Source organism: Cyprinodon variegatus, unplaced genomic scaffold (genome assembly GCF_000732505.1).
Source record: "Cyprinodon variegatus isolate N-32 unplaced genomic scaffold, C_variegatus-1.0 Scaffold846, whole genome shotgun sequence".
NCBI lineage: Eukaryota > Metazoa > Chordata > Actinopteri > Cyprinodontiformes > Cyprinodontidae > Cyprinodon > Cyprinodon variegatus.
Window position 1 is genome coordinate 56,495 of NW_015151299.1, and position 22,001 is coordinate 78,495.

General features: G+C 36.8%; 1 protein-coding gene across 1 annotated transcript in view; it reads right to left on the minus strand.

Annotated features, from left to right (window-relative positions):
- LOC107099205 (voltage-dependent calcium channel subunit alpha-2/delta-1-like) overlaps positions 1 to 22,001 on the minus strand; it is an 88,407-nt gene that overhangs the window by 40,180 nt on the left and 26,226 nt on the right. Inside the window, exons 4-6 of the mRNA XM_015397253.1 lie at positions 11,058 to 11,117; positions 7,485 to 7,520; positions 6,558 to 6,687 (exon numbers count right to left, since the gene is read on the minus strand). Coding sequence (XP_015252739.1) covers positions 6,558 to 6,687; positions 7,485 to 7,520; positions 11,058 to 11,117 — 226 coding nt within the window. The remainder of the gene's footprint in view (positions 1 to 6,557; positions 6,688 to 7,484; positions 7,521 to 11,057; positions 11,118 to 22,001) is intronic.

The window sequence follows — 22,001 nt, forward strand, 5'->3', positions numbered from 1 at the left end:
GAGGCAATGAGCAAAAATGTAGGGGTTCCAGGCACAGGCCACCAAGTCCACCTCCTCAGTGCAAGCCAACTAACATGCTCAATCAATGCATAAATCACATTATTTGGACTGCATCCCAAAGCAACTCCAACAGTTGTACAGGCATGCAGTGATAAATTAAGTAAAGCTGAATGTGGTGTGATCCATGTCATAAAAGGCAAAGCAATAATCCGACAAACCAGTTACATGCATTTTGTACCGCATAGAGATATAGGTGCACCTGTTTGAAGAGCAGCCTGGATTCTAAACTTTTTACAATCAATTAGTACATTTACATTAGCTGCATAGTGTGCTTTAGTGGACAAAAAATAATAACGATAGGGAAACCTATACAAAAAAAAGAGTTCATTTGCTATGTTGTAACATGTGAACAGCTTTACCTAAGCCAATGGATAGGTAGGTAATCTATGCATTCTATTTACACTATCTACCCATTCTGCCTATTCGGTGGGCTTTAAACCCTAATAATAATGTAAATGTCTATGATAAACGATAGAGTTCCCCCGCTATGATAGAGTTCCCCGCTGGATGAAAGCCATACCTATTCATGACCTGTTCTGCCAACTATGTAGGCATAAAATCTTAAAGACCAGCAGCCAATACACACAGAGGATATGGTTGTTGTTTTTTTTAGTTTTTTTTATGCCAACCTAAAATCTGCCATGTCGAGAAAGGAAAGGTAAAGCTTGTACAAACTTATGCTAAACAAGAGTTTAAGTTTTTGACTTAACAATCTCCAATATTTACTTACATCTACAGTATCTACCAATCATCTCCCTCATTTATACCTGGGGTTTTAAGTCAACAGAAGGGTTGCCCATGTAACCTTGAAGCCAGACTGTTCCCCAGCAGGCTGAAATCCTTGCTGTGGAAGTCACGCCATCCTGCTGTCCCTCTAAGTCAGTGCTGACGCACTTCATTCAGCTGCACACAATGACTTTCCTGATCTAAATACAAACACAAAAATCCTTTCTTGTACAAACACAGAAAAAGTGCAGAAACTTGAGTTAACAGGCAAAACAGTATACATGCCAATATCCAAATTCATGTCACTGAAACTCATTGAGAGCTTGAGTTGTGGTTGTCATATGCTTAAGACCATCACTGAAGCCTCACATTAAAAGAATCCCTCCAACGTAATTCAAGAAAGGGTGGTAGAGGAAAAGACAAGCCACAACACATGACAGTACAGAAGCCACTCTACTTAGCGAAAATATTCAACATTCCACCTTCCAGTTATTGACATTCAGATTGCGAAGTTGTAATGTCAGAAAGACTCTAGGGAATCATATTATTTGTGACTTCTTAAGGTAAATGTCAAGAAATTATAATGAAAGGATCAGAAATGGAGTTTTATTACATGCAGCCTACAAGGTCTTTGTAACAGCTTACACCAAAATATGCTTTTTTTTGCTTTGTCGTCTCTTTTTTGGCTACTAAAGTATGTACTGTAAATATGTGGGTATGATTTTAAGTACATCTTTACCTTCTGGAAAGGAGAATTTCAGAGTCCACCACTTACCCAAATTACTCAAGTCACTAATGTTTATAATTATTTTGTGTTTACTGCTCACAATCCTTAGACCCAAAGGATTTCTTAAAATCTCAGTCAGCACAGCAGCTAGCTTTTAGCCATATCGGACATGAATGGATGACTTGACATAATTTTTCCGAATCATATACACCCAACTTAGAAAAACACCAATCTAAAGAGTTATTTAAGATATTTCTTTCTTTTATGAAGAGTTTCAAATTGATAAAGTATTTCTCATAATTTGGAGTAAATTCACAATGTTGCCAGTTGATATTTTTAGTCAATGTTTATCAATTTTTATATGAAATTATGAATTATTCATTTATTCATTTCTTTATGATATATCTTTTATTTTTGTGGCAACAAAATGGATAATTTGTAAGAGAGCTTTGCACTGTTTTATTGATTATTTTGCCATTTGAAGAATCTTTAGAATAGAAAAAAGGATATTTTCCAAGATACATAAAGTGTTAAGTATAAATGTAAAAGTGAATTTATTTTTTAACTTCCACACTTAAACATATCCCACTCCAGAAACATATTTTCAAATAGTGCATCTGTGGAATTTGGCTAAGCTTAAAATTGTCCATCATATGATATGATGATAATAACATTCTAACTTAAAAATAATAACAATCTAATACAAGAAAAATGTTAAACTGTTTTTTTTTTTTGTTCATTGTATTCTGTAGAAAAAAAAATCTTGAGTTTACATAAATTAGAATATTATCAAAAAGTCCATTTACAGTCCCGTTTTTTGCACCATATATATTTGTCTTTGCAGTGTTCTCAGCTTCCACATCAATGCGTTTTGCACCATGTTTTTCTTTTGCATTCGTTCACTGCTGCACTTTTTGAAATGGAAATATTAATTTCACTGCTAAGCTTCTTCTCATTTACTGTCTAAATTTCATTTTGTATACACTGTGTGTATACAAAATGACAATAAAGGTTATCTAAGTCTCTACAGTATTGCGGTCACTCAATTAGAAAAAACAAAACAAATCACATTATATAGCTTATCATCACAGACTAATCTTTTATATTAAAACATTTTATATTTAATTAATCTTCAATGTCATTTCACACAAACAAAACACTGTAATCAAAAAAGAACATAGGGAATTCAGTGAATTGATGCATTCCAAGACTCATATAGGAAAAACAATTCAATACACAATGCTTGTTGTAAAACAATGCAGATTGTATATTCTACATGCTATTACTGTCAATGTCTATAGTTTGTATAAAATGGTAATACTTGAGAAAAATTCTGTATTAAAATTCAGGTATAAAAACACATAAATAGAGAGGAGCAGAAAAACATTGGAAATGTGCTAGCATGGTGACACTTTCATTTCAGAATGTATGATAGTATTATCTTGCTTGAGGCAAGAAATATTATGATTTTGCATTATTATTCATCTACAACATTTCGCAGAAGCTTTCGCAAAAACAGATCCACCCCACTGAAACGGTGCATATCCAAGGAAGCCACAATAGGATGGTGGACTCTTATAAGTACCTAGGTGTTTACCTGAATAACAAACTGGACTGCTGAGGAGACTGAGGTCTTTTGAAGTGCAGGGGGCACTTTTAAAGACCTACGACTGGAATTGGATGCCCTCTGGACTCAGTGCAGGAGGTGGGAACCAAAAGGATCCTAACTAAATTAACATCTCTGTTGAATAATGTCTTCCACCCCATGCATGGAGCTGTTGCTGAACTGGAGAGTGCCTTCAGTGACAGACTGCTGCATCCCCAGCTTTAAGACTTTATAACCACCACTGTTCCCACGACATCAAAAAGTTGTTACATTCCTGATGATTTTTGTGCGGTTTCTGTCTTAATCAGTTAAATAACATGCTGCTGTCATTTTGCAAACCTCTGATGTTGCTGTTATTTTCAAATATCCATTACTGTAAAAATGTCCAAAGCTGTATATTGGTTATTTATTCTCCAGGTGCACAGTATTTACAGCATAGTGTAAAAACACTTTAAAGTACAGTATTTTTTTTCGTTTTTTTATCTCTTCACTATTATGTTATTTTTGTGTGACCACTTTTGCTATAATCTTTTTGCTGCTGTAACACCAGAATTTCCCCATTGTGGAAAAACAAAGGTATTCTCTATTCTATTACTCCACAAAATGCATTCAACTTCAACTGATGTTATTCTGAGACGTTTAATAATCTAACAGCATTGTGAAGCAATAGACCTTTGTTTGTTTTTTTTCACTTGACTGTGTTGCACACCACTAATCAAACACAATAAAGTGGTGCTCATCATCTTCAATCATTCTGTAAGTCATAATTATCCATCTATATTCATGAATCAGTCGTTAAGATTAAAAAGACTCAGGAAAAGCTTCTTGCTGTTTCTGACATCAGATTTCAAACAAGTCAAAACAAACAAACAAAAAAACTTGCAAAAACTGCATCTTTCTTAATTTATTTCTAAACATTAAAACTGAGTCTGTGCCAAGGATCATTACTGTTAAAAACACACTGACAGCACTGACCTTTAAAAGGCGATCTAACCAAACAGTCTGCCTGTGTCAATATGGGCAATGTCACTGCTGTACGGGGTTTTGCATTATTTTCATTTTTCTCTCAGCATGAAAAGGCTAATTCAAAGCACAATTTCAACAATTTTTTTCATTTTGAAGAGAGAGAAGACTAATGCAGACAAAACAAAGGTTATTGACTTCGGATCAGTTTTTAAAGAAAAGGAGCTGATTGGTCAGAAACTTAAAACGACTGGATCCATTTAATAAGATAATAAATAAGATATATAAGATTATATATATATATAAGTTGTATAAATAGATATATAATAAAGTAAAAAAATAAACAATGCCTTTAAAGGTTTTCATGTGGCTTTTAAAATGTGTTTTAATTTATCCCTAAAACCACTGTTTTCCATTCCTGATCTCCAACACAGCTACCAGCAAGTTAATACCACCTCTCCGCACTTTTATGCACTGTCGCCTATCTACCGCTGTCCTCCTTCGATCACCCTCAGCAGGACTGTTGTATCATTCATCATACCAGCTTCAGCACAGACCTCTGCAGTTGCTGCTCTTCTCCGCACTGGTGCTATCTTTTGGCTAGGTACAGTACAAGGAGGTAACATCGACTCATCATCCAAATGCAGTTCTTGGGAGTTGGTGGTGGTAATCTCCAACTGGTTCCATTTCTGGAGAATTGGTTTGACCCACAGACCTCGAGACCAACACCGTTGTTCTGCTTTCTACAGCAAAACAAGCTATGTGACTTATTTGATAGAATCCCTGTTTGCCATGTGAAATTGAAATACAAGCACAAGCTCCTCCTATTTTACTATGCTTTTTGCTGTGAACATGTTGAAGCCGCTGTGCATCTAATATGCACAGCCTTCAACTCCGTTGTGAACGTGCCATAAGGCTGCTGGAGAACTTCATGCTATCTCTATTCTCCTGTTCCACAGTATTACATTCCACTCATAACTGTATGTGTTCTCCTAAACTCAATTGATCTCTTGATAAAACCAAGGACACATAAACACACACATATTGCATGTTGGATACCAACTTTCTCTTTAAATATTCTCTATTTCTTAGCATTTCATTTTATTTTTTTTAAACAATTTCGAATCAATTCAAAATGTACAATAATTGTTTGGTTTTTTGTGGTTTTGATTCACACATAGGTTAAATGACAATAATAATCACTAGATTAATAAAAAAAAATTAAAATTATGAATAGCTGCAGAAACAAAGTTTTCAATCAATTACTGATGGCACAGCACAGTTTATTTCTTTTTTGGAAAATACTTTTTGAAATCTAGGGTAATAATAAATAATAATACATTTTATTTAAAAAGGTGCCTTTCTGGACACTCAAGGTCACCGTACAAAAACATAAAAAGTGTCAGAAAAAATAAAAATAATAATTATAAAGACAGGATTAGTAATCTCTGCTGATAATAATTCCACTTGTGTGCATTATGTGCATAAGGCTGGGACACTTTTCCTTAAAACCAGCGCAAAGAACTTTCAAACATATAGTATATCGTTTATAACTTAAGCAAATAGCATTTTACCACATGCATAAACCACACACAACACGTCATGCAGGCTAGAGGTAGACATATTCCTAAACATGTTAGTTGAGATATTTATCATTATGAGCAACTGTTTGTACTTATGTGAGATTAGGTCCTTTATGTTAGGCCTTTTACTTATAAAAATAACTTTAACTCTTCTACATGAAATACAAAAACGCAAAAATCACTGATATTTTATGTCAAACAAGACATGCTTACAATGTTATATTTTTTTATTTAATTTATTATGATGATATAGTGTACAGTGAACCCAACTGCATTCATGATAAAAGCGTCTTCCTTATGAAAAAGGATATAAATACTTTGTGTTTTACAATTAATAAAAAATTGCAATAACAACACTTATTACAAGATCCTCTTTTCACTAACACCATCCAACCCAACAGGAACCTTGAGAACTCATCATGCTGTTACACTTTTAAAAAACATTATTTAGCCAAGGGTACGTTTGCTGGAAGCACAATCTGTTTACAAGATTATTTCTAATAGTTAGATATGTCAGCCGTATCCATGGTTACCACTTGGGTTTATGAGTGAGTTTAAGTGTTGTGTTGTGTGTGGTGTTTGTTGTGGGGACATTTTCTCAGAAATATGTTACAATTTTGGGAATTATAGGTATTTGTAGGGACCAACGACTGGTCCCCATGAGTAAAGGTTCTCTTTCTGGGGTGGGGGGTTGGTTTAGAACTAATGTATGAATTGAGATTAAGTCAGGTTAAGGATTAGGTATGTGTTGGTAATGGTTAGATTTAGGGTAAGGGAAAGGATTAGGCAATAGAAGTTAATAAGAAATGAATGGATGTCAAGGGAAAGTCCCCACAAAGTTAGTATGACCCAACACATGGGTGTGTGTTTGTCTGTGCATCTGAGGACTTACAGCCATCATAGATGTCAGTAGGAATATGGACAGCTGTATGGTTGTGATCAGTTAAACGTTTGAATGAAGGGTCCTCTTTAAAGTCTGGTCGAATCCTGTATTTTCTTCCCTCTGTCTCATTTGCATCCAGCTTAGGGGAAAAAGAAAAATCAAGATGAATATAGTAGTTTTGATCACAGTTCTTGGTACATTTACCAGCTTCTTTAATAAGCATGTAGAAGTTGTTTATACATTTCTCTTAAAGCAAAGTAGACAGAAGTCCTGCAAAACATACTCAAACAATTCTGTCTGATGTAAGTTTATTTACACATTTGAATGAAACATGAAGCATTGCTGACTGATAAAATATATGCTGTGAGCTCTTTCATAATCCCTCCAAAGGAGGGGTGTTAGGCAGTGTATTCAACCTCCAGATTTGCATAAAAAGAAAGCTGTAGAAAAAGAACAATAAGTGGGCAAAAGCAAAAACTGATGAGATATGAAGGAATCTATAGTAGAAAGGCGGTGAGGTGTTGGGAGAGAGAGGGAGTCAGCAAAGGATGGTGTGAACACTTGCTTCCTAATAAAGCAACAGTGTAGCCAGCTCATACATCTCATCTGTCAATTAGGGGAGAAGCATGGCAGGAACCTCTTCACCTGAGAGAGGGTTGGAGGAAAGATGACTGAAAGGAGGCTTGCATGGGAAGAAGAGCCCAAGAAGTGGGAAAGAGAAGGGGGAACTGCAATATATAGAGAAAGGGGGGGGGGGGGGGGGGGGGGGAATGTGTGAATGTGGTGAATAGTATGGGTAAAATAGGAGACAGAAGGGAAGACGAGCTGTATAAAAAATAGGACCCTGTAAGAAAAAAAAAAAATTCTTGTACTATTTCTTAGCTGCTACCAAGGACTTAAGACAAAAAAGACAAAAAATGAAATAAAATTGCTTACATTGTCTTTTGCGTTGTAGTAGGAAATTTCATCAGCCTGTTAACAAAACAACAAACGAGAAAAACATTATTACAGCAAAATTACAAATTTGCTAATTAGGAAATTATTAAAAGCCAAATATTAGCATTTTAGAACAAAAAAACCTAAGGATCCTGAAAGAATCAATGCACATGAATTGTTCAGCCTTTTCATAGTTTTTAAAAGATATGTACATTTTCTAAATAAAAGCAGCCTTTTAAGCCTTCCATTTATGGATTATGACCTTGTATTCATAAAGGCATTCTCTGAAAATCTGTCACAGAAATCAGAAAAAAATATATTTTTTTTTGTGGGAATGTGACAGGAAAGTAATGAATTGATAATTTTTGCCACAAACTACATGGTTGGATTTCTGGGATTGCTATATGTAGATAAACCACACATATGATCACATTATAGATAATTAAATAATTTCAATCTTTTATTTTGAGGGAAAAAATTTAAGGCGTAGTGAATTTTTTTTTTTTTTTTTTTTTTTTATCCAAGCCAATCATCATATCTGCTGTTTTACTACATGATATTCTATTTGATGTGTTCACTTAACACCAATTTGTGTGCTCCTTCCTTGCAGGTTTCCTTTTATTGTGTTGTGCACTTTCAGTGCTTGTGCATGCAGTGCTCTTCTGTTGCACCTATTCATTATTGCGCCATTGCTTTCGATACATACTAAAATTCTGAACAATGCAGAAAGACCTTAAACAGAGCTACACACAAGTGAAACAGGGCTCACACACACTCATGCATGCATTCATGTTAGATAGGCGATCCTTCTGAGTAGTGGAAGAGCAGTTAGGATGGTCTTGTGGGTGTGCAGTTATTCAAAAAGTGACTTGGGTGTTTCTTAACTATATTTCAGGAAAAATAATTCAATATAGCCCTCTTGTGCCATAAACCATGATAATAATTTTGGACACTGGAAACCAATGTTCATGCTTTATATTGAACATAACCATTGAGTTCGGAGGCTTAAGGTTTGCCTGCTATTTGGAGAAAAACAATGCTAACAAAAGACACACAGGCAGTTAAGTTTAGTACGCAAATCAATCATTAAAGACGTTTAACATTTCCTCTGGCAGTTTGACTGATCTGAGTGTCTCTTTCATGAGAATCCCCAGGATCCTGTTGGGATGATGTGTGTGAGACTGTATTACATTTTAATTCAAATTTGGTTCCAATTGGATTTCATTAATGTATATTATGATGATGGGGTTGTGGTATTTTAATTGCAATTTTTCCATTTAGTTGTTGTTTTTGATATGATGGGTGTTGAGGTTCTTTGAGAATGATTAAAAATGCCACCTTTAATGTGGCTGTAAAAAAGAGGAGGAGAGTCAACATTGTTGCTACATAGAAAGGGTTGCAGGGCTAAAAAAGTAAGCAACTTGTATCAGGGTATGAGGGAGCTGACGTGGGATGTAGTATGTGTGAGGTTAGCTTCAAATCTCCAAACTACAGCATTAAATAAACAACTATTCTTCTTCACGCTGATAAAATGCGCTTGTACTTCTTTCAGTGAATACCTCTCTTTTTCAGTGACATTTCTTTCACACATTCCTTGATTTTGTAAATAGGTATATTTTATACTTAAAAAATATATTTTCCTTCTATTCATTTTAAACAGAATTTTGGTTCACATCTTCTGCAGATAAAAAAAAAGAACCAAAAAAAAACATTGATTTATCCTATTAATGCTGCGTTAGTTAATGTTTGACTTTTACCTACCGTATGTGTTTATACAGGTGTATATTGTGTGGGTGGCAGCAAGCTGTCATGGTTTTGGTTATGTTTAAGTTTTCTTTTTGGGTTTTCATTGGTTTTATCTCCATTTTTGTTATTCTAGCTGTTTTTGGTTGAATTTGAGTTCTTATGTATTTCTTGTTTACCCTCTGTCACCCTCTTGTGTCAGTCTCATTCTCCTAGCTCCCTTCTAGATTCTTCTGTCCACACCTGTTCGTCATCTGCTAATTAGTCGTCCCATTGTTTCTGTCCCCCATATATACAACTCCTATTCAGTTACTCTGTTAGTTTCTCGTCGTTCGCTCCTCGTCTGTGCTTTACCTGATGTCTCTTATTTTGGTTTTCTGTATTTTGTTATTTTTGCTTCTGTTGTCACTTTCTGGATATCAAATCTAAAAGAAACCACCTCCGCTTCCATCTAGTATTTTAAACACTGTTTGTGATAAAAAAATATTCATACATTAAAAACTGTCTGTACTTGTCTTGAAATAAGACACAATTGCTCTGTTCGAAATCCTGGGATGCATCCTTAGAAGGCCAGATTCGAAGGATGATTACGTCATAGTGTGGCGCCGAGGTCTGGTTGGATTCCAAGACTCCTCGTAATGTGACAGTGGTGAAAATTGGAAGTTCAGTTTAATATAATACAAGTCTGTTAATAGTTCCATGTGAAATGAATGAAAATAGTTGTTTTAATGGTTATTGAGTCAGATATGTGGCGGCAATGTTTGATTTATCTAAAGCTTTTTATCTGTTACTGTGTAAATGAGTTTGGCTGTAATTTAAGGACAGATTCTAATATATCTGAAGTGTGAGGACTATAAATCTGATAGGAGTTTAATTTTTTTATTGCTGTTTTGCACAATATGCTTAACTAAGTATTTCTGTTTGTTGAATATTAGTGATTTTGCAGTGATTGTTTAGATTTACTTATATATTTCTACCCCTTTTATAGAATAGAAAATCCCTTTATTGGGCAAAATTACAGCAGCAGAAAGATTATTGAAAATGGTCACACAAATGAGGACCTTAGAAAAATGTATAAGAATAACATAATAGGGAATAGTTAAAATATAAACAATACAATTCTGTAAAGTGTTTTAACAATATAAAACTGGAGAATAAATAACCAATATGCGGCTATGGACATTTTTACAGTTATGGATATTAGAAAATAGCAGCAACATCAGAGATGTGCAAAATGACAGCAGCATGTTATATAACTGACTAAGGTTTCTATCATTACATTTGATTTTATTTATTCATGCTCCCGGTGGTTGGAACCTTTATTCCACTCTGGATTCTTGTGAGTGTAGTCTTTGTTCACTTTACAATACAAAGGAAAGAAATAAACAAACAGTTTTGAAAACTTCGGTATTCATTCTATTCCTGCTTTGTGTGTCAACTTTAACGGTTGCTAAGCCACAGAGCATACGGCGGTAAAACCCGCCGAAGGGCAGACCTGTTTGAATTCACAGCCAAAACACTTCCGGTCTCCTTATTTTCACGGACTTCGGAGGATCCAGTCTAGGTAGACCGCGTCCTTGGAGGATGCAGCCCATGAATTCGAACAGAGCCAATATGCCACAAAATACAATAAAGATGGCTCCATTTAGCAGTGAAGGTGTGATCTATGTTTACGACAGAAACCTGATAAGACATCACATCAAAGAGGTAAATGTAAATCCAGACTTAATGAAGGACCATCTCTGTAACTAATTCTTTCTTTTTAAAGCCTTTGTGTATGGTCCTGTGTGTTTGTGTTTTCTGGTGTGTGCATTTTTCTTTCCTGTTTACCTCAAATTCATCTTTCCAAACATGCTCCTTCTGGAACACTTCAGCAGCTGTGGCCAGTTTCTAGGGGACAAAATTGAAATGGGACTTTAGATTAGAAGCTGCCCAAAGGATGTTTCACAGCTAAAATCTAATATTAGAAACTCATACAGAAGATAGCATTTTTAAAACCATGATGGAGACAATAAGAGACAGGAAAATGTTTATCATCTCACACTCACACAGAGCTGAAACCACAGGACCTTCACAATCCTGTAACACTTACTGCCCACTAAAGGACACAGCTTAGTGTATCACCACGTCAGAATGGAAAGGTTGAAACACAGGAAGTTTGCATGTGTTCATACTCATTTATATTACTTATTATGGACATTCCCTAGTCTATTGATTAACCTTCTATAGTGTATGTAATATGAATATATATAAACTACATTTCCCACCAAATTATATTCATTCCAACAGACAGACTTGTTGGTTTCCATTAAAAGGCACTATACAGTTCGCCCCAGCAGTGGAGCTGTATAGTCAGTCATGTACAATTGCTAAGGCACAAGAATAAATGCATACAGTAGCTCATCAGTGTTGAGAATAACATGATCTTATAGCAATAAAAAAAACCTTGCTTGCAGGTAAAAAAAAAAAAAACTTTCCAAAAAAAATCAGAGGAATGATTGGGAACTAATGAAAGAGCTCCAACTTTTACCAAATTCGGTGAAATTTTATTTCAACTAATTGTTGGGTCAGGTAGTTGGGACCTAACAAGCCCAAAATTACCATCAACCAGCAGACCGAAGAGAAAAATTACATTGCACTATATACATTACATTATTTAAGTACATAATACATTCATGCAGTAAATTTGCTATGGATATGCTGTGATATACTGTGAACCAAACACTGAAGTCAAGACATTCTTGATCACAATTTAAAATTAAGACTTACAGTTAAATTATTACTGCCTAAAAACAAAGGTATGTTAGTATGCTTTAACTGAGCGCTGCTAGTGATGCTTCCAGCATAGATAGTGCCGTGCTGAGACCCCACCAACCTCTCACCTCTTATGCAGAAATGTGAAAAAGCAATAGAATTTGTTATATTGATATCACACATAGAGATATTGTCAGAAAAAAGTACGTGATATATTGTGTAACCCTAATTATAGATAAACATGGCTTTCTGTAGTTGTAAAAGAGCTTCCCAGAGTAAAAATGGCATATACTTTAAGAGGGAATGCAGAGAATAAGAGAAATAGATATCCCAAGGGAAACAGCAGAGAAAGAGGGTAACAGAGAAAAGCTAATAACTTAGTGCGGACTGTGGTCTTACCTCTAGGTAAATTTACATATGTAACAAATGAACTTGATCTTTTCCTCCCCTACTTTGTCTCAGGACAGTTAGAGCACCCAAGTGGAGGAATAGGAGGCAGGTATGCAAAAATATTCTGTCAGACACTCTTTTCCATCAGAGAAAAGAAATGGGGATTCACATACTAGAAGTGCAGGAAATTCTGAAAAAAATAGACTGCTACTGGTTGTTTCCCAAAGTCAGTATCAGTGGGTCTGTAATTTTTAAGGGTATAACAGGCACATCTGAGCTAAACAAGATGTTTATTTATTGTGTCATTTGTTAGTAGATACATGTCTATTTACGTCTATGACCATGGCTGCTCGTAGGGATCTCATTTTTGATCAAGAGTGTCATCTCTTTGGCCTCCAGTCCTTGAATCTGTTCCAGACCTGTCAGCTGCTAAATATACCGTCTAGTTTACCCATAAACAAACATCTGTACTCTGGAATCACCACAAGGTAGCGGCGATGAAATTATTATTCATGAAGCCCTTGATGTGCAAGGATTTTCTGTTCCCTGCACTGAAGTTTACAGCCATTATTATTTCCTACTGACAGAATATACATTTACAATTATTTCAGGACAAATGGGATATGTAGCTTAGTACATTTTAAGTACTAGAGACAAATATATATTATGTATTGAATACTAACACACCTTGGGTGGTGTTATGAACAAAAATGTGATTGCCCATTAAATCGTTATATAAGGACAAATGTAAGAAGTAAAATATACAGTTTTTGAGACAAAAGATAACACACCAGACAGAAAGCATATATGATTGTTCTCTTTAATACAGAACATCTGTATCCAGAACATCTGGAGAATATTCACAACTTATTCTCCAGTATTCACAACAAGTATTCTCCAGATTTTCTCCATACAGATCCACATTTAGTACAGCCTTTTACCAAGTGATATTAAATTAATCTCATAAAATATCTGTTTACTTTTGAGATGGTTACAAATCTATAGATTAGATTACGATTTTGAAACACCTAGCCGGTGCAGCTTGAACACATCATCAGTGAAGGACCCAGGGTCATATGGTGTTTCGGGTCTTTGATCTTTAGACACCCTCGTCTGGGCATCCCAACTGGGGTTGATCATGCCCCAGTTTGTGTTCAAGCAGCGTGCTACTCGATGCGTCTCCCATCTTGATCCACAGCCACCTTGAGGCTCTTTCAGTGGCCTCACTGATGTTTCCGGTTGCTCTTTTCTCAAGCAACCCTCTGATGTGAAGGATCCTGAATGCCCAATGCCGTCAGACTGAGGAAGCCTCTGTAGCTCACTTTTATTGGCTCACAGTGGGCCCTCCATCCATGGCGTCTCCATGCCTCAATGACCTCAAGATATCTCACCTTCTTCCTTTCGTGAGCCTCCTCCATCCTGTCTTCCCAGGGTACTGTAAGCTCCAGTAACACGACTTGCTTTTTCAAGTCAGATGTTGAGACCAGATCTGGCCTCAGTGACATCCTTGCAATGTGCTCTAGGAACTTTAACTGCCTTCCGAGGTCCACATGCTACTGCCAATCCCGAGCCATGGCTAGCAGTCAAGTTGTGCCCTTACCTGCTCTCTCAGGTTTCTCCCCTGCCCTGACAAAGAAGATATTGTGCCTCAAAGGAGACTGGTGCTTTGACTCCTGGATTCCAGTGCAGATAGTGTCTGCTACTGCCTTCAACACCTATCATCACATGCACCTTCCCTCTCCCAGCACTTTAGGGCAGAAGCTCAGGATGTGCTCCAGGAAACCATGATCCGGGCACAGTGGGCATGTTGGTGCTTCTGCAAGGCTCCAGATATAAAATTTAGATGGACTTGGAAGGACATCATACACTGACTAGATCAGGAACTTAAGTCCTGCTCTTCATACTTCCATAGTTCTGTCCAGGTGATCTTCCGGGCAGATGCATGGTCCCAATCGGTCAAGGCTCCTTGCTGGTGCATTTCCACCCTCCTACTTTGGCGTTGCTCCTCTATCTCTGCACAAATCTCTCCCTGTACCATCTGTCATCGCTCTTGTCTTCGGGCTTGGTTGTAGCGTGGCTTTGTGTGGCTACCTAGACCAGCTCGTCCAACTGCCACAGAGCCAACTAAGACGCTATGTCTCAGTTTCGCTTCTGCTTGGTTGACTGCCTGTTGTGCTCGCCATTTCCTCCCAGTTCTGACTGTGATGCCGGCAGAAGAGACTCTGGTGTCAGCAGAGTCTCTGTAAAGCAACACCTCCCTGGCTCTGGTGACTTTAAACTCCTCCGTCACGCCAGTCAAAGGAAGCTGCAGCTTGTTGGAGTGCCCCTAGAGGGCAATGCTGCTGAGGCTCTTTGGCCGACCCAGCCATCCCCGTAGGTATTGGCTGACATTGGGTTCAAAGCCCTCCACCATGGTTACTGGAACTTCATAAATCAGTAGTGGCCACAGAAGTCTTGGCAGGATGCCATGCTGGTATATCCATGCCTTAAACTTCCCTGGGAGACCAGACGTTTCCACTGCTGCTAGCCATGCCTTTAGCTTTACATGGGCTGCCTCCACTGGTGCTTTGTCTTTCAGGGTGCTATCGAACATCTTCCCTAAGCTCTTCACAGGCTTCTCTGACAATGTTTCCCACTTTCCCCTTCCTCAGGACAAGGGATCTGGACTTGGCTGGCTTAAACATCATCCTTGCCCATGCCATGATCCTTTCCAGACAGCGGAGGAGCAACCGGCATCCAGTCACTCATGTTGATGTGACAGTCAGTTCATCCATGTAGGCCCTAATTGGTGGTTGGAGAATGCCGGATCTGGACAAGGGGCCCCTACATTCCACTTCTGTAGCCTTGACCAGCATGTTCATCACTGGGGCAAACAAGACCACTAACATGGTGCAAACAGTGATAATGCCCTTCTCTAATTGGAAAATATAATTTGTGTTTTGCTGAGTGAAGCTAAAAACAAAGAATTTTTATTTATACATTCATGGTTATTTAAGCAAACCAAAAATGTACCTTAGTGTATGTGTGTGTTACATTGTGGGCACAATTTCCCAAGAATATACGACAATGTGGGGACTTACAGGTACTGTTGAGTTAGGTTTATGACTAAGGTTTAATTCGAGTTTGTGTTAGCATTATAAAGTTAGGTACAGTATGTGTTGGTAATGGGTAGGGTAAGGGTGAAGGTCTGGGTTAGGCTAATGAAATTAATGGGAAATTAATGGAAGTCAATGGAAAGTCCCAGAAGGACAGTGCCACAGGTCATATTCTGACATATACACTATTAACTGTATACACTGCCTACATGTGTGAATGAGTGTTTGCAATGTATCATTACAGTGTGTACGTGCAGATAAATGTGCGGTCATAATATTTGGGGGATGCAAAATAACACCCATGCATTACAAGAGAATGTTGCTCTGATGGGCTGAACCTAATTAGTACTTCTTAATAACACTAGCTACTCAATTCATAAAAATGCCATTGCTGTAAATATCTCTTGGTGTATAGTAAAGTGGCTTAATGCTTTACGGACAGTTTTTCACACTTTGTAACAATAAGGTGATAATGTTACAATATTGGTGATAATGTTTATACATTCCCCATTTCCATTCAATTGCCAATGTGAAGAAAAAGGAAGATATAAATGTGCAAATATACACACACTCCCCAAGAGGACAGACGGACTGGCTTGTTAAAAATTTATGACAGAGCCTTGACGAGGCTCCTCTACCCTCTGGGGGATATGGGGGAGGGTGGAATGAGATGTGTTAGGAAAAACACCTAATTTTCCCTCTATTTATCACTATTGCTGTATCAACCTTTTTAAACATACCAACATGAAGAAATGCAGCAAAGGTTAGAGACATCTGAGTAACCAGACTCCTAAAAACACACGAACCAATATTTCTAAACTAGTATAACAGCTCATTACAGAACAACTGCTAGTTGCCATTTGCACCAATTGATTAGATGTCAGCTCAAAATAAATTCAGCACTCCAGTGTTTTACTTAATGGGAAGTGCATAACAGCTTCTTTAGCATGTTTGATCTAACTGCTCATTAAACTCTCTTTCAATTTTTGTGAAAAGTCTATGCAATAATGGGTCCACTCCTTCAAAAGATGAGTCCTTTTTGAGCCTTATGTGGTAATCCAGAATAAAGAACACTGGACATTTGGGCTATTTCAGGAGTGAGGTGCAGAGGTTTAAAGAACAAGGTGTGAAAAGTAGTATCAGAAGAAGGAATAAATCTGAAATAATATTGAGTTTGAACTTTTAAGATCCATAGAGAGCAGTGTTGAACCATATTTTGAATAAAGCTTAAGATGTGAAGGATCTAAAGATTGCAGAAACAAGGAATATGGTTACACCATTTGGATTCTACTAATAACATTCGGCTGGGTACACATATTGGAGAGGTGAAAACCCCATAGAGACACATGGCTTTAAGACGTGTGCAAGCCTTACTGTCATGCCATCAGGGCTGCCCAGCAGTCTACCATGCATTTAGTGAGAAAGTGGTGCACAGCTTAAAGGATAGACAAGGAAGATGAGACAAGCTCTGCTAAACCTCAACAAGCGTCTCAGGCATGTGTATGTGTTTGAGTATGTGTGCCAAGGCTCCACACCTAAAATCAATGGCCAATTCGGAGCACACCACCCTGCTCCCAGACAACAAAGCGATACTCACAAAGGTCTAAGAGATCATTAACACCCACACTTATATCTTTCCGTTTCTGACTCAAGGTTTTTCAATCTAGCACTTTAATATTCCTGAATGCTGATGGCAATGTAACGAGAAATATAAAAAAGCAATCAAAAGAAAGAAAGAAAATATAGGGGTCCTAATTGTATTAATAATAAAAGGTTTATACAAAGGACAGAATCCTATACTCCTATACTCTCCCATACTAGCTAAATTCAGATGTACTAGGAGAAAAACGTATCGAAGCTTGCAAATAAAAATACTAAAAACATACACAAACATGTGGGAGAGCACTATCACATGCTATATATTTATGTGGATAAGACTATCATTATGTTCAGTTAAATTCAATTTAGTTTATTTATATAGCACCAATTTACAACACCTGTCATCTCAAGGCACATTACAGAGATGATTCAACCAGGTCATACAGTCAGATGGATTAAAGTTTTCTATCCAAGTAAACCTGCTCAATGCATCGGCTCATTGACTCGTCAGCAATCACTCCCACTAAGCATGCATGTAGCGACATTGGAGAGGAAGAACTCCCTTTTAAAAGGAAGAAACCTCCAGCAGATCACGCTCAGTGTGAGCAGCTTTCTGCTGGGGTTCAAGGACACAGCAGCAGACATACAGAAAGAAAGAAGTATATATACAAAAGGTAACTGTTAACTAGGTCCACAGTACCCTGTCAAGAAAAGACACAGGTAAGCGGCTAAACTCTGAGCCAATTCCCATGTCTGATGATGGAGAGCATATTTATTAGTCACGGTAAGAGAATCAGGATTACCCTGGTAAACAGGCCAAGCTCCAACATCTACAAACAAAGTTAGCGCGCGGATGACTTCAGACACAGTGATTCGCCTACATGTTGTGAATTCTGGCATTACATAAAGAATAAATTATGAACAGTTTAGTTTTTTGCCTTCAACTTGTTGCCCATAGGAAGATTTTACTTGGATATAACAAAACCGAATATCTTCAGAACAGCTCCAAATGACACAAAACTAATATGGGTGAGTAGAACATGATGTATTTAACGTAAAATCAAGGGGCAAATGTAAAAAAAAAAAAACGGTGTTCCCCTTTAAATACAGTAAGATTGTTATTTACGCTGGTGGTAATGACACTTGGTTAAGCCCACTGGAGGTCACTATTAGCGTTGCTTCGGTGTTTAAGTTTGCCAAAATAATGTCAGACTACGTAATTTTCTCTGGTCCCTTCGCTGATCTGACCAGTCATATTTGACATGTTTAGCTGCATATCGTCATTCAACCACTGGTTGTCTAGGTGGTGCCCTTAAAACAACTCTACATTAATAATGCTGCTATAGGCTTAGCCTGCTGGAGGACAGAGGGGCCCCTTTTTCATCATTCCGCTTCATTCTATCTCTATTCTCCCAATCTGCAGAGTTTGTTAATTCAATCTCGAACACTATGCTCTCCCTGCTTTTTTTCATAGTATATTCATCTGGTCTGTTGCTGTTTCACTCTGACACCATCCTGGAAAGAAATATCAGCTGTGCTGCTGCCATCAACACCTTTGTTTATAGATCTTCGAGGTCTGCCTGTTTTTCACTGTACTCCTGTTTCTCTGACTATGACTGTCTGGATGTGCATTTGTATCTCTGCTTCTTTCTGTATGTCTGCTTCTGTCTCCTTGAATCCCAGTCGGCCTCGGCAAATCATCGCTCACAATGAGTCTGGTTCTGCTGGAGGTTTCCTCCTATTAAAAGTTTTTTTCTCTCCACTGTTGCTACATGCATGCTTAGTGTGAGGAATTGCCTTCGAGTCAGTGAGTAGATGCAATCGACTGGTTTTCTTTAGATAGGAAATTTTAAATCAATTTGACAGTATGATCTGGTGGAATTGTAAAGTGCCTTGAGATGACATGTGTTGTGAATTAGCGCTATATAAAATAAGCTGAACTGAATTGAAATATGGATATATTCAAAGAATATTTTGTTCCTAAAAGTAGCATCAGGCAGAGAGTCAATTAATTATTGACAAGTTTAACACCTTGCATTGATAAGAACCAACAGAAAAAACTGTGTGGTTAATAACTATAATTGATAAAATTATATATAAAAAAGTAAATCTGGCAAAAAAATATCTACAACATTTAATATGACCAATAATACCAGTTTCACCTACATTATCTTACTATATTTAGATCAGGCCAAAACTTTCAAGCATTATTTTGGATCTTTAATAAACTGATTGTAGCAAGAAGACTATTCTATTAAACATGTAAACTCTATGCCTGTAAAATCATGATATATTTGAAATTGTATAATGCCATGGATTATTTCTTCATATCTAACTTCATATCTAGAACCGTGCACCCAGTGATCCGTTTTTCTACACCAGAATTCAGTTATGCACACTGACCTCTGGAGTTTAACACCTACAATGTACAGGGATGGCAGTTATCCAGTGGGTCAGTCTCTCCTATATTGGATTCCATCCACAACAAAGATCCAAAAGCAATGCTCTATTGAGGTCAATCACCTGATAAACCATTCAGCATCCTGGTTTAAGAAAAATAAGTATTCCCTGAATGTGCATTCAATCCCTATTTCTCCAATTTGCAGTCTCCAGCATAATCAAAGCATCCATCACCAACCATTTTACAGGCGGTTCAGCAGTATTCAAATGTTTACAGCAATTTGTGTGAATTCCCACACCTGTTAAGTGATAGAAGGAAACATTTAAATATTTTAAGTAAAACATTTAAATATTGTATGGTAAGAATTGGCTTGAGGGACTGCAATATTTTGTTTTCAATAGATGACAACTTTAACATTTTTTGCAAATGTACTCTTTATAAACAAGATCCCTGAACTATGTGAAAAGGATTAACTGTAACAAAAAATGAGAAGAAGAAAACAATCCAATTTTACAGCGAAAAAACCTATTTTCCCTGTTATAAGAGTAGTTTCAAAACACTGATTGCAATTAACAAGTAAAAAAAACGAAACAGAAAAACTGAAACACAAAAGAAAATAAATTGACCAAAGGTAATAGACATTTTATTTTCATTTCACTCTAGGATCACAGCAACAAAATATATGGAAAGCGTGCACATATCCAAAGTAATGTAGGGAATATGTATTTCAAGCAAAAGTTGCTGAGCCACTGAGGTGGAGGTGAGATGTCTGCAGCTGTTGGAACCCAGGGGAGTACCATGCTGATCCACATTGCTGTTCTCTAAGGGCACCAAAGGGCCTTATGGGAATAGCAAATCTACAGCTGCCTTATATCTAATTTACTGTTTTGCTTTTTTTTCTTTATAATGCATGCATGTGAGAGAATCATGTACTGTATGAGTTGCATGTTCAGTAGATAGACCACAACTGTGTTTATGTCTCTCTTATTGTGCCCAGTGCAAAAATTATTTTACTCAAGAAGCAACAAAATCTTGTTCTATTTCATGCAGAGTTAACTCCACTTAATGACAATATAACTCCCTATTTCTGTATGCAATGATGCAACCATTTCTATACATTCAAAAAGCTTACTTAAGTGGGCTTGGTTTTAAGAAAATGACCTTACCATGGGATACCTGCTCCTCTTGTGGCTTGTGTGTTGTATTTTTTTTTAATTGTTTTGTTCTCAATTTTTTAATGTTTGTTTTTTTTTTTCATGTAGAGCTGTAGAAGCTAATGTGTTTCTGTGTTGTTTCGTGTGTTTTTTTTCCTCTTTTGTTTGTCTCTTTTCTCTCTCTATGTTTTTCTCCCCTCAATTCTTATCCCTTTTCCCTTTATCACCTACCTTCCCATTTCCATCTCGGTTACATAGGATTTTATTCTCTAAACCATCTCTAATAAAGGTTTATACATATTTACCAAGCGAAAACTTATGGCAACAAGATAATGGTCTACTTGTGAGAGCAAATCTTCTGGGCTATTACTAGCTCTGTGATAATAACTTCCAGGTCTATATTGTCAAAACACAACAGGAACAACAGAAAATTACTTAACAAAGTAACACATAAAACAATTGTATTTTGCAACTATAATCTTTGATGCCCTCTCTTTAAGTTTGCTTGGAATCTTATTTTTTTCCATAGATTTTTGGGGGGGATTTGGGGTTTAGTTAATAAAGCACTACTTGTTATTGACAAATAATTTTTGTTTATATCATTTACTTCCATTTTCAGGTGTGTACAAAATAAAATAAAAAATCTTAATACAAAATAGTGAGCTTAATCTTTATAAATTATCTTTTCTCAATAAGAATTTTGTTGCATTTCTCAGCTTTTAGTAAGGCAAAAAAGAAAGCTTTTTTTTCCCTTTTAAGGGGGGCAGGGGAGGGGAGATATTTTACAATGAAATTTCATTATTTGGGCAAATACATTTACAAATTTTGAAAAGCAATGACTACAACTTTAACTCCTCCCAGCCAGTAATTGATGCACTTTCCCACTCTCCTTCTGTACTGTTTACCAGCCCATTGCAAGTTTGCCTAATGCTAAGTCACAATAGTGTATTTCTGATGAGATATCGGGCAGTAAATAGACATTTAGGTAAACAACATCTCCATTTAGAGTTACAAAATCTAGATTAATATTTTCACCATATGTATAACTTAAAATTCACCATTTAACAACTGAAATTAACCATTTTTTACTATAAATAATTTAGCATCTTTAGAATGTGCATTATTATATGAGACTCCAAAATATGGCACCCAAACATATGTCAGAAGTAGAAACACGCTTTCAATGCCTTTGTCTCAAATATTCCATCTCAGCTGTTGCTTCGTTTTTTTTACATTGTGCACAATTCCCCTGGCCAAACATACTGTAAATCTAGGTAAAATTCCCAATCCTTGCTGTTTCCTAGTGTTTGCTCTGTATCTCTGTAATAACAAAACATACCAGAAAAAAACAGAAAGATAGAGACATATGGAGCAACCTCCT